This window comes from Trichosurus vulpecula, chromosome 4 (genome assembly GCF_011100635.1).
Source record: "Trichosurus vulpecula isolate mTriVul1 chromosome 4, mTriVul1.pri, whole genome shotgun sequence".
Taxonomy (NCBI): Eukaryota; Metazoa; Chordata; class Mammalia; order Diprotodontia; family Phalangeridae; genus Trichosurus; species Trichosurus vulpecula.
In genome coordinates, this window is record NC_050576.1 from 31918221 (window position 1) to 31939675 (window position 21455).

General features: G+C 46.0%; 1 protein-coding gene across 1 annotated transcript in view; it reads left to right on the plus strand.

The window, feature by feature from the left end:
• Positions 1 to 1699: 1699 nt before the first annotated feature.
• Positions 1700 to 21455, plus strand: part of STIL (STIL centriolar assembly protein) — a 49072-nt gene continuing 29316 nt past the window's right edge. Inside the window, exons 1-8 of the mRNA XM_036753386.1 lie at positions 1700 to 1724; positions 4248 to 4305; positions 8230 to 8337; positions 9936 to 10048; positions 12551 to 12741; positions 14557 to 14804; positions 17750 to 17833; positions 20245 to 20331. Coding sequence (XP_036609281.1) covers positions 4262 to 4305; positions 8230 to 8337; positions 9936 to 10048; positions 12551 to 12741; positions 14557 to 14804; positions 17750 to 17833; positions 20245 to 20331 — 875 coding nt within the window. The 5' untranslated portion in view covers positions 1700 to 1724; positions 4248 to 4261. The remainder of the gene's footprint in view (positions 1725 to 4247; positions 4306 to 8229; positions 8338 to 9935; positions 10049 to 12550; positions 12742 to 14556; positions 14805 to 17749; positions 17834 to 20244; positions 20332 to 21455) is intronic.

Here is a 21455-nt window from a genome sequence, read left to right on the forward strand (position 1 = left end):
GACAAGCCCTCAATTTGTAACAACCCGTTAACTACAATTAGTTTGTTTTAAGGTTGGGGGAAGTATAATGGCCCTAAAATTTACTTGGTACCCTATTGTTCAGTTAATTTAGGGAGTTTATATTAGATTAGGGGTAGACAAACTACCACCTGCCTACTTTCATGCTGCCCCAAGAGCTAGGAATGGGTTTTTCCTTTTTAAAATAAAGTTTCATTGTGTTTAAAAATGTAAAATTCATTCTTATCTCATGGCCCATATAAAAGCAAGCAGCAGGCTGGATTTGGCCGGGGAAGTAGTTTGCTGACCTCCGTTTTAGATGAGAATTTACGATCACCCCAAACCTTCACCAGTTAGGAAAATTCCCCAAACCTTAGGCAGAGGTTGGGCTCTCTGCCTAGCCTCGATTCATTCATTAAACCCTGGACTTTTTGGTGGTTGAGGTCAAATTCAGTTTACTGGAAACATCTCTAAATTGCCTGTAGGACCAATGACTGTCCTTGATATAACCCAAAGATAGAGATATAACCCAAAGATAGATATATAACCCTAAGATAGAATTAGACCCCTCTCAGTTTCCTCTTCGGTCAAATGAACCGGAGAACGAAATGGCAAACCTATCCCTGCCAAGAAAGCCCCAGATGAGGGTCAAGTATTAGTTCATTTTATCCTCACTACAAGGAGGTGTAATAGCCTATTTTATGGTCATTTTACAGATGACACGGAGCCCAAGTGACTTGCCCAAGTCCAGGTGACTGGTTCAACTCCTCCTGACCCCATTTGGGCAGGTCAAATTTGGACTCAGGAAGATGAGTCTTCCTCTTTCCAAGCCCAGCGCTCTATCCACTGCGCCACCTAGCATGCAGTAGGAGCTTAAACCATGCTTGTTGGATGATAATGACTGAACTTATTTGCCCATTCCCACCAGCTCCTCTCAGTCCTCCATGGCTCATCATACAAAGCTTTTTTTTAAAAGGGGGGTGCAGAGGGGACAAAAATAGACAAAGAACTTAAAGCGCTTGGTTAGTCTTGCCGTGATACGATACATAAAGTACTGGAGACATTCATTGTAAGGAAATCTGGGAACGCAGACTTCCCGCCCTTGGGAATAGCCTGCGCCTGCGCCGAAGAGTGCCCGCCCCCTTTGGAATGTTGGGACGGTTCGGAACGCAGACGCCGTTTCCCAGGCAACACCCAAGCTGGCTTGAACTTCCGGCTTTCTTTGCGTTTCCTCCCTTCTACTCCTTCTGCACACGCGCAAAACGTCCCCGACCGTTGGCAAAAGCCGAGAGTTTAAAATGCCTCCTCGCGCGGGGGCGGGACCTCCCCGGAGAGACAGCCAGGGGGGCGGGGCTGGGTGGGGAGAGAAGGGCTCAGTCTGGGAGCGCGGGCCGAGCGGTCGCTGCGACGGCTCTCCATTGGCCGGGGGTGGGACGGTCTCTAGCGTTGATTGGTCGGCCCTCTGGGGGCCCCGCCCTTCGCCTCCGACGCCGTGTTAGTGTCGGGCGGGATTCCGGCTGTGTCCGCTCCCGCCCGGCTTGGTCTCGCTTTGCCGCTTCGGTTCCCGCCGAGCCAACGGGTTGAAGCCGGGCCCCAGCCGCCGCTGGGTGATCCAGCGGCCGCCAGGCGAGCCGGGGGCGCCGGGAGGAGGGGCCCTGCAGACCAAGGGGCAAACCGAGGTACGGCGCGGAGCCCCTGGTGGCTGGCCGGAGGCGCTCAGCTCGGAGGTAAGCGGCGACGGCCCCGGGGAAAGGAGGGGCTCGCGTGAGTCTTGATCCAATCCACCACTTGGCCCTGGCTCGGGCTGAGGATACCAGGAAAAGCAGACACAGGACTACTGCTCTCCGGGGGCTCCCCGTCTAAGTGGGGGACGGGGCCAGGCGGAGACGGCCGGCTGGCCGCCTGGTCTATACGGCATAAATGGGCCATCATCTGGGAGGAAATCCGGGGAAGCCCCAGGCAGAGATGAGGGAGAGCTGTCTAGGCATGGGGGACGGCCGGGGCAAAGGCGCGGAGTTGGGAGCTTGAGCATGGTGAGGCCAGTGTCCCAGCACGGCAGAAGACCGGACGGGGAGGGGAGGGGGATAGGTTTGAAGGGCTCTGAACTCCAAATAGAAGATTTTGTATTTATTTGATCCTGGAACTGATAGGGAGTCTCTGGAACTTACTGAGTATGGGGGACGATATGGTCAGACTTGAGCCATGGACTGGAGGATGGACTGGAGTGGGGAAGGACTTGGAGGGAAAACAACCAGCAGGTTATTGCAGTGGGGGCTTGCTCTGACAGCTGATGAGGTCACTGGGGGAGAGAAGAGTCCAGGGGTCTACCCACTGTTGGCGGGGGAGGGGGGGGGATGATCTTGTGAATCCCAACGGGGCATATAAGGCCTGTAGTGAAATGGGAGAGGGGGTGGGAGGAAGAAGAGTGATAATACTTTACATATCTCTCCCACTGGATTGTGGGGAAAGCCTTTATAAAACTTTAAGGGATAAAGAAATGTGTGTCAATTAATTGGTTAGGGAACTCCCTCTGAGCAGCTTCCCTCTAGCTTCCCTGTTCTTTATCCTAGGGATTAGCCTGCTCCTCTTCCCTCCCTGCCACTTCTCTGTCTCCTCTTGGGGTTCATCTTCACCTTCCTATCCCACCGAGGCTCCATCCTCTTTTCTCTCCACACCCTTTCTCTCAGTGATCTTCTCAGTTCCTGTGAGTTCAGTTATAATTTGTGCAGGTGATTCATAAATCTCTATATCCAACCTTTTCCCTCTCTTCTCTCCTGCATCACCAGCTGCCCGGTGGACATTTCCCCCGGATGTCCTTTATCCATCTCAAACTCATCCTGTCCAAAACAGAGTCCATCTTCTTTCTCCCCAAACACTCCTCTTCTGAGCTTTGCTAGGATGCTGTCCAGGGTACCGCCAGTCCCCTACACTCTCCACCTCGGAGCCATCCTTCACTCTTTACTCTTCCTCATCCCACATATCTAGACAGTTATCAGGTCATATTAATTCTACCTCTCCAATATTTCTCTCTATCTCTTCACTACCTCAGGCACGACCCTGGTTCAGACCCTCATACCTCTCACCTGGGCCTCTATCTCCCCAGTCCATCTGCCCCTGAGCTGTTACAGTAACATTCCTAAAGCTCATGTCTGACAGGCTGTCACTGCCCTGCTCAAGAAGTTTCAGGGACCAAATTGGTATAAGAAACACTGAGGAGATGACTTCTTCAGTGTAGTCTTCATCCTTGGGGTGGGAGTGGGGACAGGTATTGTTTATAACCTTCTCCTGCTGGACCAGGACCTAATGCAGATCAACCATAGCCTTCCTGATTGCCCTTTGGAAGCTCACAACCTGAGCAGCCTCCGGTGCTGGTAGTAACAATAGCACCTACATCCCAGTCCCCTTCCAGCAGGATTGCTTATCTCTATTTTAACCGAGGACAGCAAGTGATCTGCCTGACACTCTGTGGTCAGAGCAGTGGCTCAGATTCTTTGTGCCCGTCTACTGTCAATCAATAACAAGTATTTGATGCCTGTTAAGAACATGAAGAGGAGTTTATCCTGAGAGGCAGAGGGTTTTGGGCTGACCTGTGCCATGGGGTGTCCCTAGAGCCTGCCCCTGAGTTCAGCCTGTGAATAACCTTGTGCTGCATTGGGCATGTGGATTCATTTGGGGGTTATGTTAATTAGTATTCAAGTATTTAACTTGGTGTTAGTTGGTGACATTTTTAGAGTGGGGATTCTGTCTTGTCCTGTGGATTCACCCTATAAAATGGGGTTAACACATGCACTCTCCACCTCACTAATTTGCTGTGAGGAAAGTGTTATGTAAATCTTAGAGCCCTGTGTAAAGCACATGGAAGCTCCTGTTCCTGAGATGATTCTATGAAGTGCGGCTATAAAACAAGACTTCCCTAAGTTGCCTTTATAATCACACCTTCTCTGGGACATCTGGCTCCTAATTCTCTTTAGTTGATGGCAGTTAGGGTTTAAATAGTGTCTCTTATGTAAGAAAGAACCTCCCCCCATTCCTTCAAAGAGAGGGTTATTCCATGGGTGTAGAACACTATATATTGGTGACTTTAAGGGATTCATTGGTTGATTCTGATTTTTATTCTTTAAAAAAAAATCCTTTGCTTTATAGCAAAATAATGGTTTCATGGGTGAGGGAAGAATAGATGTTAAGATACCTTAATGAAAATTGATTTTAAAATGGCTTCTCCCATTTCCCCATTTTTGTTTTTTTCTTAGTGGGCAGACCTGTCATGGAGCCTGCATACGCTCTTCCAAGGCACCAGATGAATCCCAGGTATGTTGATGTGACACAGTGGTGCTCCCTGTACATGTTGCTCCCAGACATTGTGATCGTTTGGTCATTATCTTGAGTGATGCTTCCGTTTCTGTTCGCCTGAATTTAGTTATTGCTCTATATAAGAATTGTTGATTTCCAGATTTGTTTTATAGCTTGCTACTTTACAAACACTATCAAGTATGTCAGTTAATTCACTTGCACCTTTTCTGGGGTTTCAGGAGTAAACCAAGAAACCATCTTCCAATAAGGGTTGTTTGGTTTCCTCTTTGCTTGCTTTGCGCCCGTCTTTTTTTTCCTCTTGTCTTATTACCGTCACTGGCATTTCTAGTACTAGGTCCAGCAACATTGGGTAGACAGGATGTCTTTGCCTTACTCTTAGGTTGGGAAAGTTTCTTGTGTTTTTGGAGTCAGGGCTAGGGTTTGGGCCGACTCATAGCATAGGGCTTCCCTTGAGCCTGCTCCTGAATTCAGCCTGTGTGTTCCTTGTGCTCACTTCACTGGGCATATGGAGTTGGTTGGGGAGTTACCATCTTGGTTGCCCTTCTTGGGATGTTTACCAGCTTATGGAACAGGAATTCAAAAGAGAGAGAAGGCAAGATATGTAGATCTGGTAGTTGTCTGAATATGAAACCCATGGAAGCTGAGAGGATATACATAGAGAAGAAGGGCCAGGATATAGCCTGGCATTGTATCCACGGCTGTTGTTCATCCCTGGTTTAGAAGAGGACCAATGACATGACTTGCACAGAGTTTCTACCAGAGTCATGGAAGTCCAGTGGCTGGACAAAAGTCAGGGCGGCTAACGATGGTCCAGGATGCAGTGGATGACATTGGTGTCTTCAGTGTCTGACCCAGCTCCAGGTACTCCACAGCACCTGCTTACCTGCCTTCACAGCCATTGGAACAAATTATCCTCATTTGCCCATTCTGCCAGGAAAAGTCTTCACAAAGTCTTGGAGTAGGCGGCCCCCTGACTCACGGATGGGTTTGAGGCCCGTCAGTTACTCTCAGCCTGGCTTAGCCCATCTGCCACGGTGCTTTTACTGGGGTGTAGTCACTGCTCATACTACAGCTTTTTGGAGCCACAGCTAAGAGTTGGGTAAAGGTGGACACCAAAGGTAGACGAGCGCCCTGAAAAGGGCTTGGCAGCCCTGGAACCAGAGGGGCCGTTTCTCCCTAAACACCCCATAAATCTACAGTTAAGAGCAGTCTAGGGAAGGAGGCTGAGAGGGAGTGGCTCTATTGAGTGGTAGGAGAACCAAGGGAGATCCGTGTCATAAAAACTGAGTGTCTACAAAGATAGGGTGGTCAGGAATGTCAGATGCTACAGAAGGAGTAAAAAGAATGAGGGCTTAGAAAAGGCCATTGGAGTTACCATTTGAGAGGACAATGGTGACTCTAGTGAGAGCACTTTCATTTGATTAATGAAGTTGAAAGCTACATTGCATGGGGTTGAGAAGTGAGTGAGAGGAATGGAATTGGAGGCGATGTGAGGAGACAGTTTTTCTAGGAATTTGGTTCAGAAAGGGAATTATGGAATGGTGGCTCAGAGGAATGGTAGAGTCAGTTGGAAATTTTGTCAAGGTAAGGGAGGCCCGGGCATCTATGTAGACAGGAGGGAATGAGCCAAGAGGAAGGAAGAGACTGAAGATTAGGAGGAGAGGAGAGGAAGAAGTATTGTGGGAACCATCCCTAACTGGTTTCCTTAAGGAGAAAAATTCCTTTGGTGGCGGGGTGAAGGACACAGTGTAGTTTGCCAAGCCTCATACTCCCTGTGATACTAATCAAAAACACTGAAATGTATGTCCTGGGAGAAGTGAGACGCCCCCTGACTGCAGTATGAAGGGGAGGGTTGGATTTGTAGAACCAGGCAAGGAATCTCTTTGGACCCATCCTAGAGGGACGCTGAAATTTATAGGAGGAATTTGGGGAAATTAAAGTTTGGGAACTGCAGCATGGGACAGGTAATGCCTGTTCTCAGAGAGAGTTCTAGTTCTTGGGACATTATGTTTCTGGGCCTTGTATCTTTAGTTCAGTGGTAGGAGGAAGGGGTTGTCTTTGTTTAGGAAGGTTTCTTTTTGAAAGCTCTCCCTGTGTCTAGCCTGGGGTGGGGTTTTTTCTCTGTCTTGTGGGAAGTTAGCCCCTTCCCTCTGGTGATGGGGATGGGATTGGCTCAGTCTTTCTTTTTCTGGAGGGGTTTGTTACTTGGGTTGAGGTGGCCTCTATCTCTATCCATTTAAACCAAGAGAAAATCAAGGAAATATAGACAAATTGTTCTTGTCACTTCAAAAACTTTGAATCATGTCATAGCTCAGCCCCCAGTGTTCATAAAAGAGAATTATTTCCATACATAGAAAATTTTTTTCCCTCTCCTCTTTGTGAGAATTTCTTGACCTGAGTCCACCTTTGGCTCCCTGGACCCTTCAGAGGTCCCTGGCCTTCTGGACTCTGCTGTTAGCCTTCAATGGGATGGGAGGGGAGGGAGGGGCATGCCACCTGTCTCTTGATTTTCTCAGCATGTGGGAATAGTTGGGCACCAGGCTGATCAGCTGGTTTCTATCTTCGGATTCTCTTTGTGCCAGATGTTCTTGGTGTAAGGTTGCTGAAACAAGACCCCAGAAGGCTGATCAATTTTCTTCTGTTCCCCTCAACCTCCATCTTCCTCATTAAAGTCCTAATTAGATGTTCTTGGAAGGGCATCTTTGTGCAGCCCAGTTTATACCCAACACAAGCAGCTAATTTGTAGAACTGGAAACTGGGCCAGATGATATCTAGGCTGCAGTCCCTTGAGAGGTCTAATGTGGGCTAGATAGAAGATGGCCTCCCAAGGTGTTAGGGTAGGGAGTGTTTTTTGGGTTTGGCCTTAACTGGATGGATTCTGATGGCCCTGCCATGGCTGTGTTCCTTGATTCTAGCTAGGAATCCTATGGAAGCCTCCCTGCAAGAGAACCAGAGATGCAGAAGAATTAGGAAACCTATAACATTCTATTGATGTCCCAGTGTTGAAAATGGAGATGGAAGAACTTGCTTATGGTTTTCCGTGTTTTCACCCATTGACCTCTTATTGTTTTGTGATGCCAACCAGTGAGCTGAAGTTTTATCTCACCTGAACTCTGAGTAGTGTGGTTTTTGTTAAGAGGCTTTTTAAAGGAGATCTATGGGAAAATGTCCTTCAGGCTGAGCCGCATTAGTGCTCGTATGGGGGCTAGCAAAGGACACTTCAACCAAAAATGTGTTAAAGCCTGAAACGTGAACGTGGCTTGGTCCACAGCAATTGCCCCCTTTGTTTTTATCCTCGAGGGTTTTGCCTTTTTTAAATTGTTGGAGTGGGGTTTTTAGTTCAAACAGTCCTGTTGGGACAGCTCTTCTTGGGCTTCCCACCTTGGGCTTGGCCCCTGTGGGCCCTCTCCCGCCGTGCTCCTCTGCACCTCCTGGGAGACATCTGGGAGAAGGAGTTTCTCAAGGAATTCAGGATTGTCATTGTTTAAAAATACTTATTAGGGAAGAGAAACAAGGGAAGGGAAAGGAATAGGCGTTTGTCAGGAGCTTACTATGTGCCAGGCACCTACACAACAACCCTGGGAGAGAGAGGCAGTTATTGTTGCTCTTTTACAGTTGAGGAAACTGAGGCACACAGAGCTTACATGGTTTGCCTAAGGTTACGCAGCCATTTGAACTCATAACTCCCGGCCTAGTGCTTTATCCCCTGTACCACCCAGCTGCCTACTACAAGTCTGCTGTACCTTAGGGGACTTAAGTCGTTTAATCAGCTGTTATCTTAGCAGTCCGAGAATTAGTCCTTGCTTATAGATCAAGGATTCCAGTACATTTCTTCTGCTCATTCCTCTTTGCTTTAGATTAAAGGGGCATTTAAAAAGATGTCTTAACCAAATCTACATTTATTTGTACTTTGCTTAAAAGGTTTACTTCAAGCAAAATGGTACCATTCAGCTTTCCTCCTTCCAAGAGCATGCTTTGGGATCCAACCCCGATGGGAGATGTCAAGTATTTGCATCTCAGTTACTACAGGTATGAAATATTATCCTTTGGTTCTCTTTAATGTACTTGGGAGCAAACCAGGACAAAGAGGCCTTCTAAAACTGGTGCATGCTCAGGCCACTGCTTTAGCTTCCTCCCTTTCTCTGTTTCCAAAGTTCTCAGCTCAGTTTCCACGAATTCAGTCGTCTTCCCCTCTAAGAAACCTCTACAGCATTTCTGTTGTCTCTACTGCTTGGCTTATGTCTCTCAGGCCCCTGCTAGGCTTTTAGTACTGTGTTAGGCCCTGTGGAGGCTCTAAGAGCACAACACATACTCCCTACCCTCAAGGAACCCAAGCTAGGGCAGGAGAGAAGATGAAAGCCTCCTGGAAGGCGACAGCTCACAGTCATGGGTTCAACATGCTTGTACAGACTGTGGGCTTTCTGAAAAGAGGAGTGTCTGTGAGGACCCCAAGGGAGAGATTTAGAGTCCATAGGATTTTAACGAACTCTTTATGGCACATGGCATTGGGATAGGCAAAGAGGAAGGGGAGGGCATTTCTGGCAAGTGGAACAATCTAAGCATGGTGAGCCTGGGGCAGTGAGGAGACCACTCTACTTGGAAGGAAGGGGTGGGGTGTGTTTGGTCGGGCCTAGTGGAAACCTACGTAAGATCTGGAGGGGTATGCTAGGCTGAGGAGCTTAGATTTGGGAACTGAGTTTATGAAATGGAAAGACACTGGAAGATTTGTGCAGGGGTGTGGTGAGCGATCAATGTTAGGAAGGTTTGTCCGGTCTGGAATGGGTAGGCAGGGTGGATTGGGGGATGGCAGGAAACTGGTCAGGTGATGGTTGGAGTCATTTAGGCATGAGCTGATCAGACCTGCCCCAGAGTTGAGACAATGTGGGACAGCAAAGAAGGGAAGGAAGAAGTGGTGTTAGAGGGGAATGAAGCCAAGAAATGCCTTGAGATGAGATTTTGAGCCTGAGTGGTCCAGAGTAGAGTGAGAGGGGAGGGGTGTTTTTAATATATTCTATATATATTTTGGTGAGGCAGTTGGGGTTAAGTGACTTGCCCAAGATCACACAGCTAGTAAGTGTCAAGTGTCTGAGGCTGCATTTGAACTCAGGTCCTCCTGACTCCATGGCGGCCCTCTATTCACAGTGCCACTTGGCTACCTCCCCACCTTTTTTTGCATCTTATTCTTTAATATTGGGTTTGGTATGTTGAATTTGAGGTGAGCTTTCCAAGCAGAGGCATGAACTAGGCTGTTTGAGATTTGGGACAGGAAGTAGCAGTTAGAAAATTATCAGCAGAGAAAGGAGAGTGAAAGCCACATGAGCAAGAGTAGGAGGAGAAAAGTCAAGGTCATGTCTGTTGCAGGTGGTGTTGCCTGAGATGTAGCAGGAAGGTCAACGAGGTAACATAATGGTTGGATTTGGCCACAGGGCCATTTTTGGTCTTCAAGAGAAGACTCTCGGTAATGGTGGAGCTAAAGGGAGCAGCCAGGTCAAGTGAAGGTCCTTCTACCATGGGGAGATCTGGGCTTAACAGTGCCTGAAAATACATTTCTGATTGTGAAGTTAACATAGCAGATCTTATTCAAAACCAAAAGATCAAGATGGCAAATGCATTTAAATATTTTACAGGAAACCAAAGCTTGTGGTGACTGAAAAGGCCCTGCAGCTTGCTTATCGTCATGCTAAGCAGAATGACCCAAATTTGTCCTGTTTTTTGCTTGGGACTCTCTTAATAGATGAAGGTAATACATTAAAAACAATCCAGCATTTGGGGCTATGACTGGTGTCTTTGATGGGCTCTGGGGAAGGTTCATTCTGGTTTGATGTGCTGCTGAGCTCAGCACATCCTGGCTCAATCACAGTCTTTCTCTCCTCCCGTCTTTTGCCCTCAGCACGCCTATAGATACTCCCTCGAACATGCTAACTTCTCAGCTTTTCCACTTTCTCATTCTTCATGACCCGCTTTCCACCTCAGCTCCCATAGAGAGGGTCATGCCCTTGAATTTGCCGTCATGGACAAGTGCTCCATTTCCACATTCATGAAGTCTGAGATTGAGCTCTCTTATCCTCATCTTTTATCATTCTAGTTTCCCCTCTGCCTTGTGACCCCTAACCCTGTGCTCATCTTCACTGGGAGCTCCACGCCTTCCATCCCTCAGGCCTTTCCCAGGTCATCTCTTCCACTCTGGGTCTACTCTCCTCCCTTCCCCATCTTGACCATGGGATGAAACAGTCCGGCTTTGCTGTCCTCTGCCCCAGAGTCCCAAATGTGGATTACCTTTGCCGTCTCCTGCCTTGACTCTTATTGGTTTACTGTTGAGATGGAAAAAATCACGAAAATGTGCCAACTGGTCCGCTATGATTTCTGTTAAGTAATCTCACCAGGCCCTTACTGTGGTGAGGGATCCTTTTACACACCCCTCATTGACTCTCCTCCCAGGGCTTTCCTCCCCAGCCTCTCAGCTGCCTGCTGTGAGCTCCCTTGTTTCCCCTCCTCCCCTCATCACTCAGATGCCTTTCTGGCTATCGTCTTCATCCCTGTCTTACTCGAGGTGGCCTTCTCCCTGCCAAAGCAAACTCCTCCCCAGATACTCAGGACCCATTTCATTCTGATTTCTCCAGGAGATTGCCCCTCCTTTCATCTGCACTCTCACTTATCTTCAGTGTCTCCCTGACTATGGGCTGTTTTCCTGCTGCTTCCAAACATGCCCATGTCTCCCCAGTCCTCAAAAAGACCTCACCTGCTCCATCATCCCCGCTGGCTCTTGTCTCATACCTTGCCTTCCTGGAGAAGACCATCTATACTAGGTGACTCTACTTCCCCTCTCCTCATCCTCTGCTAAACCCTCTGCAGCTTCTGACATGTTTCCACACTCTTTCCACAGTTTTCAGTAATCCCTTAGTTGCCAAATCTAATAGCCCTTTCTCAATCTTTCTCTTTACTGACCTCTCTGCAGGCTTTAAAACTGTTGATTATCTTCTCTGTATTTTTTTCCCTCAGGGTTTTGTGACGCTGCTCTCTGCAGGTTCTCTTCCTCCCAGCCTGACCTCTTCTTCTCAGTCTCCTTTGTTAGGTCTTCACCCAAACCATGCTCACAAACCCCCAAGGGTCTGTCCTTAGCCTTCTCTTCTTGCCCTAGAGTATCTTAATTGGGGATCTTATCAGCTCTCATGGAGTCAATGATCCTAGTCCTGTTGAGGCTTAGATTGATTTATCCAGACCCAGCCTCTCTCCTGAATTCCATTATTACATCGGCACTAGCCTATTGGGCATCTCAAACTGGATGACCCATAGACATCTCCAACTCAACGTGTCCAAAATGGAATTCATTATCTTTCCCCCAGACTTTGTTTTCACTGTTTGGGGCATCCATCCCCTCATCACCCAGGCTCCCGGCCTCAGTGTCCTAATTCTTAGCTCCTCATACCCACTCGTACCACATCTCCAGCCTGTCACCAGGGCCTTCATTTCTGCCTTCCCAATATTTCATGTGTCTTCTTCTGTCTGGTGTGGCCCTTCACCACTGCCTGGGCTCTGGCAGCAGTCTGCTGCTAGATCCCTTGCCTCAAGTCTCACCACATTCCACTTGGTCCTTCATTCAGCTGCCAACATGATCTTCTTAAAGCACCCTACTCAGTTAACTCCAGGGACTCCCTGCTACCTTTAGCATCACTTGGAAAGTCTTCTGTCTGTATTTTAAAAAGATATAACATGACATGATGTAGTGTGATGACATAACAACCCCCTGCCTTTCCAAAGTTCTTACACCTTACCCCCTCTCCCCAGTATTCTGTAACCCACCAACACTGGCCTTTTCACTGTCCCTTGAATACATTGCACCTCCAGCTCCATGTCTCCTGGCCCCTTGGCTGACCCCCATAGCTGAAAAGTTCTCCCTCATTTCTGCCTCCTGGCTTCCTTTCCATTTTAGCTGAGATCGGACCTTCTGAAAGAGTCCACCCCACCCCACCCCCACACACACACCCTTAGTTACTGGTACCTTCCCCCATCACCTTCCAGGTACCTTCTCTGTCTTGTTTGTATGTAACTGGTCGAGTGGTGTCTCCCTCGTTGGACTGGGAGCTCCTCGATAGCAGGGACTGTTTTTGTTTCTTTGTATCCTTGCACTTAGCTCAGTGCTTGGTATGTAGTAGGGCTTAATAAATGCTTGCTGGTGAGGCGGCACTTCTTCGGATTAGCACAGTAAACACATATTTTGCATATTTATGTTTGGATTCTTTAGGTGAGGAAGGTGTAAAGCTGAAAATAGACCGCTTTGATCCTGGTCGAGAAGTGCCTGGATGCCTCAGAAAAGTCCCAACTGCTCCTCTGCCTGGAGACTTTGTGATTCCGTGTACAGTTAACACAGAGGGACTTTGTCCCACAGACACGATCATCCACAGCGATGCTGAAGACCTTAGCTCAGTCTTCAAGGTGAGTGGCCCTTCATGACATGATTGATCTCAATTAAGAGAGAGAAAGGAGCAAAATAGAAACTGGACCCAAAACAAGCTCTCTGACAAACTCATATCTGGTTCAACTTAAAATGAGGTTAAATTTGGTTTCTTAAGTAACTTTCTAGCAAATAAATTATCTATTTTCATTGGGGGAAAAAAACCAGAGATACCTGATAGTTGAAGAGTTTTGAAAAACTGTGTTCTAGAAACCATTTTCTAGAGCATTCATGGGAGTAAGGATGAGGAAGGCCAGTACTTAGCATGGCCTCTGACCCCTGAACAATAACATGGGAGCTTAACCCTTTGAGGTGAGGACTGGAGTTATTGACAGCCAGGTGGCTGGCTTCCCATTTCAAACAAGAACCAGGGCTTTCCTTGTCCCCATCCTTGCCATGCCCATCCTGGAGCCCAGGGAAGTTTCTGAGACATTGGTAGTTGTCCGTGTGCCCTCTCTAGCACACAGAGCTGCTCTTTTAGTAGTTTGACCTTGTCCTTCCTAGCAAGACCCTTCGTTTTCAACTCAAGATGGAACCTAGGATTTCGCTAGTGTTGCTTCTCCTTCCCTGATACAGATGGCAGCTCTTCTCTCACTTAGCATATGGTCTTTGTGGGTTACTGTGGCTGAGATCTGTGGTTTTGGCCCCGTCTTGGTGATGAGCCTCTGCCCTTAGGGAGATGGCCCCTGGGACAACAAAAATGGCCTGTCTCTGATCCATCCCCAAAGCCTTGGTGGCTTGGTTGGATTCACCCCACTGTGGCATAGGAAAACTCTTGTGGAGTGAAGAATTTGCCTTTTAAAATATGTGTGTTCTCAGTCTTTAGTAACTTAGTAAGGAGAAGCTCCTCCCTTCCTCCTGGAAATTACTTTGTGTAAGCCTGCTGGTTCTATTTGTATTTGTGGTGTTATTCCTCCTTCCCCCAGAGTATAAGCTCCTTGAGGGCAGGCACTGCTTCATTTTTGTCTCTGTATCTCAGCTTGATAAACACATTCAATTAATGTGTGGAATTGGGCTAATCCTCCTAGTTCTTTTGTCATTCCAGTCTGTGTAACCTTGTAAAGCCAGAAGAATGGAAGGCACATTTGGGAAGTGGCGAATAAGGCCCAGAGGTTAAGTCCAATCTCCAGTACTGTGTAAGGAAGGATCTCCCCAGCAGCATCTCTGACCAATAATCTGCTTGAACATTTCTATTAATGGGGACCCCACTAGGTCATCAATTATTTATTATACTGACCCAAAATTGGCTTCCCTGTAACTTGTATCCATTGATCCTATTTCTTCCTGCCTTTGGGAACCACACAGAGCAAGTCTTACTTATTTTCACTTGAGTACCCCTCAGCTACTTGAAAAATGTTGTGTCCTTCTCCAGGTGGAATAGCTCCAGACCCTTCCCCATTCAGGGGATGCCTTCCAATATGTTGGTCTTATTTAAAATGTGGTGTCCATGATTAAACCTGATTCTCCAGGTATGGCCTGACTAGTGCAGAGGACAGACAGTGGGACCATTCTCTGTGGAACAAGGCCATGTAGACAGGTTGGTTTCTAAGTGATGATAGAATATCTGGTGGAGATGTCCCACTGGTGGCTGGCAGCACAGGAGCGGGTAGTGTTTGTTAACTGCAGTATTTTTTGTCCCTCCTCTCCTGATTACGAGGAAGAAATGACAGAACTGAGAGGTGGCGGGCCCAGATCCCTTCGTGTTTCTTGATTGTGCTGAAAGCCAAAGGGGAGAGCAGCTCCTAAGTGTGCCCAGCTGTTGGGGCTGATGTTGACAGTGGTGTGCTTTTTCCTAGGCTCTGCAGCACCATTTATGCAGCAAAGAATCTCTGGAGTTCTGCAAGCTGCTCCCCTTGAGAGCAAGAGTCACCTCCAGGGAGCACCTGGACAACCTGCAGTTTGACTTCCACTGGGCAGCAGTGGCTCCAGCCAATTCTTTTCGATGTACGCCTGTGAAGCCTCTCCCCATTATTCCAACAGCTCTGGCAAGAAACTTGAACAGTCACCTGAATATTGCTCAGATTCAGGGGACCTGTAAGGGGGGGTGAGTCACAAGTCTATTCAGCTGAAAGTTTGTGTTGTCACAGGCTACCCAAATAACTGAGACAGTTTTCCTATAGTCCAGGCAACTGTGAAAGGAGGTGAAGGGAAATTACCTCAGTTTGTACTGAGTTTGGTGCTTTTTAACAGCCATGTATTTCACTTTTTCTCCAAGAAAAGTCAGAGTGGTAAAAGCATTAAATTTGCTTTCAAGTAGAGGCAGCTAGGTGGCGCAGTGAGTAGATCACTAGCCCTGGAGTCAAGAGGACCTGAGTTCAAATCCGGCCTCAGACACTCAACACACTAGCTGTATGACCTTGGGTGGGTCACTTAACCCCAGTTGCCTTCCCTTCTCCCCTCCAAAAAAAAAAATTTTACTTTCAAGTAGACACCACTCATATTCTGAAAATCATAGACTTAGGATTTGACAGCAAAAGGAAGCTTGGAAGTGGATGCTGGCAGACCCTCTCCCAGAGGGTGGGAGTCGAATGAATAGACTAAAGAGCTGGAAGGATGCCCAGGTTCATTAGTCTAGCCCTTAGCACCCAGAGAGTTCTTCTGCTGTTTAGCCTATTGCCCGGGCTCTTGGTTGGTAAATTCAGAGGTGCTTGGCCTAGATTGGCACATTTATAAAGGTTTCTGGGCTCTTCGCCTGCCTCTGAATCGAACTAGCCCAGGCCTTAATATGCTTAGGCCACCCATCTTAATGGCCAAACCAACTTCAGTGTTGGGGCTTTACCTTGCTGATCTAGATAGGCACCCAGGGATGGTGATGAGTTGATGAGGAGCACACCATCTGCTTGTACCTTCTTATGGAAGTAAGTGAGTCACAGGTGATTTAGATGCCATGAATAAGCACTGGGACTGTGTTGCTAGAATTGGGAAGAAATCTTGTTCCTTCATCTTCCTCCCTGAACCTCTCCACCCTTTACAGAGGGAGAAGCTTCCCCCAACAGGGGGAAGGGACTGACCCACACAGCATTATGCAGGGAGTCGAGTAGGGATTCAGGCCCAAGTCCTCTGACTATGAACCTGGAGTTCTTTCTACTATTTCTCATCAATTTGGCTCATTCACATACTTGGATTTTTAAACCATGTGAATCTGATTTGTCAGGAAACCAAAAAAAGGAAGGTAATTGGGGGAAAAATAGAATAAGTTCTCATTTCCAAGACATATAAGGAATTGACTTAAATGTATAGGAATAAGAGCCATTACCTACTTTTTAATGGTCTAAGAAATAACAGGCAGATTTCTGTGGAAGAAATCCAAGCTCTTAATAGCCATATTAAAAAATGCCCCAAATCCCTGGAAATTAGAGAAATGCAAATTAAACCTTTTCTGGAGTTCAGCTTTGCACTGGTTGTATTGGTAAAGTTGGCAAAAAAGAAAAATGACAAATGTTGAGGAGGCTGCTAGGAAACAGCCCGGTTGGTGAAAGGGTGGATGCTTTTCCTTTTTCTTTGATCTCTTTGGGATCCAGGCCTAGTAGCACTATTGCTGGATCAGAGTATGCAGTTTTATAGCCTTTTGGGAATAGTTCTAAATTGGTCTCCAGAATAGTTGGCCCAATTCACAGTTCCACCAGTAGTCCCTATTAGTCCCTATTAGTGTCCCTACTTTTCCACATATATTCCACTATTATGATGATTGTGTTGTCTATGATACAAATTTAGAAGGACACTGACTTCAAAATGTTTACAAAAATACAGCTTGGATACAAGTTCAACTAAAATTTCTACAAGTAATGAAGTAAGAGTTTAAAAAAAAGAATTGAAAATTGATTTTATAAATGAAATGAGAGTGTTAAAGGAAAGAACTGGAAATGAGAGTTAGGAAGGAAAAACTGGGAAAAATTAAGAGCTCAGTACAAAACAGACAAAACCATACCCAAGCAATGAACTCCTTGAAGGGAAGAGAAGAGAATTAGCATAGAGTGCCTACTATGTGCCAGGCTTTGTGCTAAGCTTTTAAAAAAATATTCTCTCATTAAATTTTCACAACAAGTCTGTGAGGCGTGTGTTATTGTTATCCCTATTTTATAGTTGAAGAAACTGAGGCAGAGAGGTTAAGTGACTTGCGCAGGGTCACAGAGCTAATAAGTGTCTGAGGCAGAATTTGAACTGAGATATTCCTGACTCTCAGCCTAGTTCTCTATACACTGAACTACCTAGCTGCCTTGATAATTAGGAAAGCCCAAACAGAAGTTAATGACACCATAAGACAAAAAGAAGTTTTAAAAAAAGTTAAAAGATGGAGAAAATTGAAGAAAATATGGGTATTTAATATTTAAAACACAAAACAAAAACTGGAAAACAGATCAAGGAGAAATAATTTAAGGTTCATTAGATTGCCTGAAAGTCATGATCAAAACCTGGACATCATATTTCAGTAAATCGTAAGAGAAAATTGCTTAGGGCAAAGTGAAAATAGGGAGCACCCACTGATCAGCTCCTGAAAGGAACCCCAAAATGGGAATTCCCAAGAACAGTGGAAGGAAAAGGCCTGCATGTACGAACATGGTGGCAAAGACCACACAGTCAGAAGCAGAGCCTGGAGAGGAAGGAACTCTCCAGTGGGAGAAGGGGCCTGTAGAGAGTGAATAATATTCTAGGGTGAGAAGGTAGCTGGGGTGAAAAGGAAGCAGAGATGAGAAAGATCAAAGGAAAAAATACTGGAAGCAGTCAGAAAGAAAGAATTCAAGTACCAAGGAGCCATAGTCAGGATCACATAAGATTGAACAACTACCCCATTAAGGGATCAGAGATCTTAGAATACAAGTGGCCAGACTCTGGCCTGTTTATATGGCTCCTTACTGATAGTGGCCGTTTTATACTGTCCTTTCTTGTCTACAGTTTGTTTCTCTAGTAGGTAAAGCGTCTTTATGGATAAAAGTACGTAAATCACAGTAGCTCCTATTTAAAAATGAAACAACGGTTCTTCTTTTTCAGGTATCTTACAATGGATGAAACACGCAAACTGTTACTGTTGCTTGAATCTGACCCGAAGGTTTATTCTTTGCCATTAGTTGGAATGTAAGTGTTGCATTACTTACGGAATGCATTTTTGCCAAAACACATATAAAAAGCAGATGTACTTGCAACAAATAGTAGTTTAAGAAGTGTTCTGAACTGATTTAAAAGAAAACAAAGAGCACCAGTTTACCAAAAGGATTTAGTTAGCATTTGGATCACCTGCCAAACCCAGAGAGAGAAGTCTATCAAAGGTCACTTTAATCATCCTGGGTTTTATGCTGTAGGGCGGTGTTGGGGCAATTCTCACAGGAACATATTCATTCAGGAAAGATTTATTGAGTACTCATGTTGCAGGCTGTGTTGGCAGCTCCTGTGAGGGACATGGAGGAGTATGCAAGACACAGTCTTTACTTTCGAGTTGATTTATTATCTAGTTCAATGAGAAAATATAAAGAGAAATAGAGGAGACAACCATGGTGTAGTGGAAGAAGAGTATAGGGCTTGGAGTCAAGAGATGTGGGTTCAAATTCTGACCCAAGCACAAACTTTATCTCTCAAAGATGCAGTCTCTGAGTCTCTAATGCCACTCTCCTTTTAAACTATTCTTTTAAAATTATTATTAGCTGCTTGACAAACATCAACAAACATGAGAATTTCCAGACAAGGAAGAACAGAAAACGGGGATTGTGTATGAAATTGTGAATCTCTATTATGTACAAGTTGGGTTTTTTGAAAGTATATATTAAATTTCATGTAGTAGTTCTGCCACTACCCTGCTTGTCAGTGTGCCCTTCTGAACACCTCTGTTCCCTTCTCTGTAGTTTAAGAAATTCCAATGATGGTTTTTTTTTCCCTTTTTTTTTTTTGAAGGCTGTCACTATGGCTTTTCTCTCCTCTCCATAACTCCCCTCCTCCCAAAAAAGTCCTCCTGTATAACAAATAAGTATCATCAAGCAAAACAGGTTCCTGTATTGGCCGTGTCTGGTGATATATTTGTCCTTCTGCACCTTCCAGCCAAGAGGTGGAGAGCTCAGTTTACCACTATCAGACTTGGGGAGTTGTGGTGGGTCATTGAACTGAACAGAGCTCTTAGGTCTTTCAGAGTTCAGTCTTGTAGTCAGGGTATAAATTGTTCTTCTGCTTACTTTACTCTGTATAGTTCATACAAGAATTCCTTGGTTTTTCAGAAACCATCCCCTTCATCATGTCTGGCAGCACAATAATATTCCATCTCCTTCATAGACCATGACTTATTCAGCCTTCCCTGAGTAGATGAGCTGCCCTTAGTTGTAATAAGCAGAGCCAAGATGATCTTGTTGGGGGAGAGGCCCAGAGGGGGTGCACAGCTTAGACACTTGGAGGGCAGTTCCTTCCAGAGTGGCTGCATCACCAGTGCCCCCCTGGGCCTGTCTGCCTGCAGCCCTTAAGTGGGGATGACCCTGGCACCACAGACCTCATGGGGCTCTGGTGAGATGTGCCCTTTGTATGCCTTAATGCACTGTAGAGATGTGAATGTCTGTTACCATACCACCTGTAATGAAGGACCAACTCCATCCTAGCCACAAGCATCTCTGGCTAAAGGAGCAGTTACTGTAGGATGTTGTAGGATAGCTGGGCCTTGATCTTTGCCCTGACGGATTTGGATGGTTGAGTCAGCAGATGTTGGGAGGGGCCCCCACAACGGGATGAGCAGAGTGACTGAGGCAGGCCTGGAAAGAGGTTTGGGGTGGGGACTGTGTACACCTGCGCCCTCTGGTGGCCCCGGTGACAGCTCCCAGTTGTTGATGCCTGCATTCATCTGGTTTAGATGAAAACTTGTTCACAATGTCACATCCAAATCTGGGCTGGTAAGTCCCATTTCTCTAGTTCAGAAGTTTCTTTCTCCTCTGATCCTTGATCTCTTTCCTACTGGCAGGGGTGGCCCTTAGGGGTTCCTTCCATAGGCCCCCTGCAGTTCTCCATCCCTCCCTCCCTCTTTCATCATCAGAATGGGCAAGTCACTTAACCCCAATCGCCCTGCCAAAGAACAAAATGAAAGAAAGAATGGGCTTCCAGTATTTCCTTGTGCCGAGGACCTGTTGGGTCTTCCCTACTTCAGGGTGTGTGGTTTTGTGGCTTGGGGTATTCCATCTGTGTGTGGGGGATTTGAGAATGGCCGTGATTGAATGATTCATCCCCAGGCAGCCAGAGTGGTGAGGCAGGCAGACACCTGCAGTGTGCTTTTATTATTGTTATGTATTGCACTCTTTTTTGTATGTATGTGTGTGTGTGTGTGTGTGTGTGTGTGTGTGTGTGTGTGTGTGAGAGAGAGAGAGAGAGAGAGAAAGAGAGATATCCTTGGCCCTTCTCCCACCAAGCCATGAGGGTGGGGGGACTATAGCTGATATGTGTCCCCAAGTGCCTAGCACAGTGCTTTGAACATGTTTCCTGTGCCTGATGGAAATTCTTTTTCGCCCTTTCCCCTTTTGCAGTTGGCTGTCTGGCATCACTCACATCTGTAGCCCCCGAGTGTGGGCCTATTGCCTGCGCTATGTGTTCAGTGCTGCAGTTCAGGAAAGGTAAGTGAGGTTTTTCCTTCTATCTGTCTTTAATTACCAGATGTTTATAGACCGAATTGATGTTGGAAGTGACCTCAGATGGTCTGGTCCACCCTGTACCTGAACAGGGCCCAGGTTGCTCGTTTTGTACAAAACTGGTGCCCAGAGTCCGGAGAAGTCACACCTTGTGTTCTTCAATCTAACATGTTAATAGCATGTTAAAGAAAGTTAGGAAAGGAGTTAATTAATCTACTTAGAACTAAAGCTTTGGCTTATGTATTGGAACTAGGTGCTACATCCTTCGTGCAGCTGTGGGATGGCAAAGATGTGGATCTGCTGTAGAAAGTCATTTGCAAAAGCCTGCCAGTTCCCTTCTCAGACCTTCATCAAGCATGCCTTTGATGCATGCTTGGCAAAGAGGCCATGTTTGCTGACTGGTCTCTTTTTAGATGCTTAGTCTCCTTGCTCTGGACCATTGATTTTCACTGATTAAACTTCCATGTGAAATTATTATTGTCAACATCCGTGTCTTTTTTCCATTCACTTTCTAATTTTTGGCACAATAGCTTATTTAAATTGTTCCAGATAGGGTTGTTTTAGTTGTATACAAAATCTTTTTCTTGTTTTTATTCTTCTAATTTTCTATCAGTTTTTATCTTTGCTCTAACAAGTTAACAGTGTAACTACATAGATAAGCGAGTCAGGAATGAATCCCATGTCAGGAATAAGTTGTTTCCTTATCTGTTAATATATCAGTTTGGGGATTTTTTGTTGTGTGAGATAATAGTCACTGTTTGCCATATCCAACACCTTGAATTTATTTCTTTTTTTAAATTAAATTTTTTTTGTTACATTTTAAGTTCCAAACTGTCTTTCTCCCTCTATCCCCACCCTGAGCTAGAGCAGGCTACCATTTGCCTTGGCCAAAGGATTCCTCACCAAGAGGCCAGGCTGTTAGTTATGTACCTCTCTGGACTTAGCCAGGATGGTCTTTGAAATACAGTTAGTCTGTTGCCAGGACCATATATTGATTCAATTCCACCTATTTGAATTTGCTTCATATGTATACTGTTATGTAGCACAAGGGCCATAGCTGGATGTCCTGAGTTAAAATGCTTCCTTTACCTGTAACTGTGTGGAAAAAA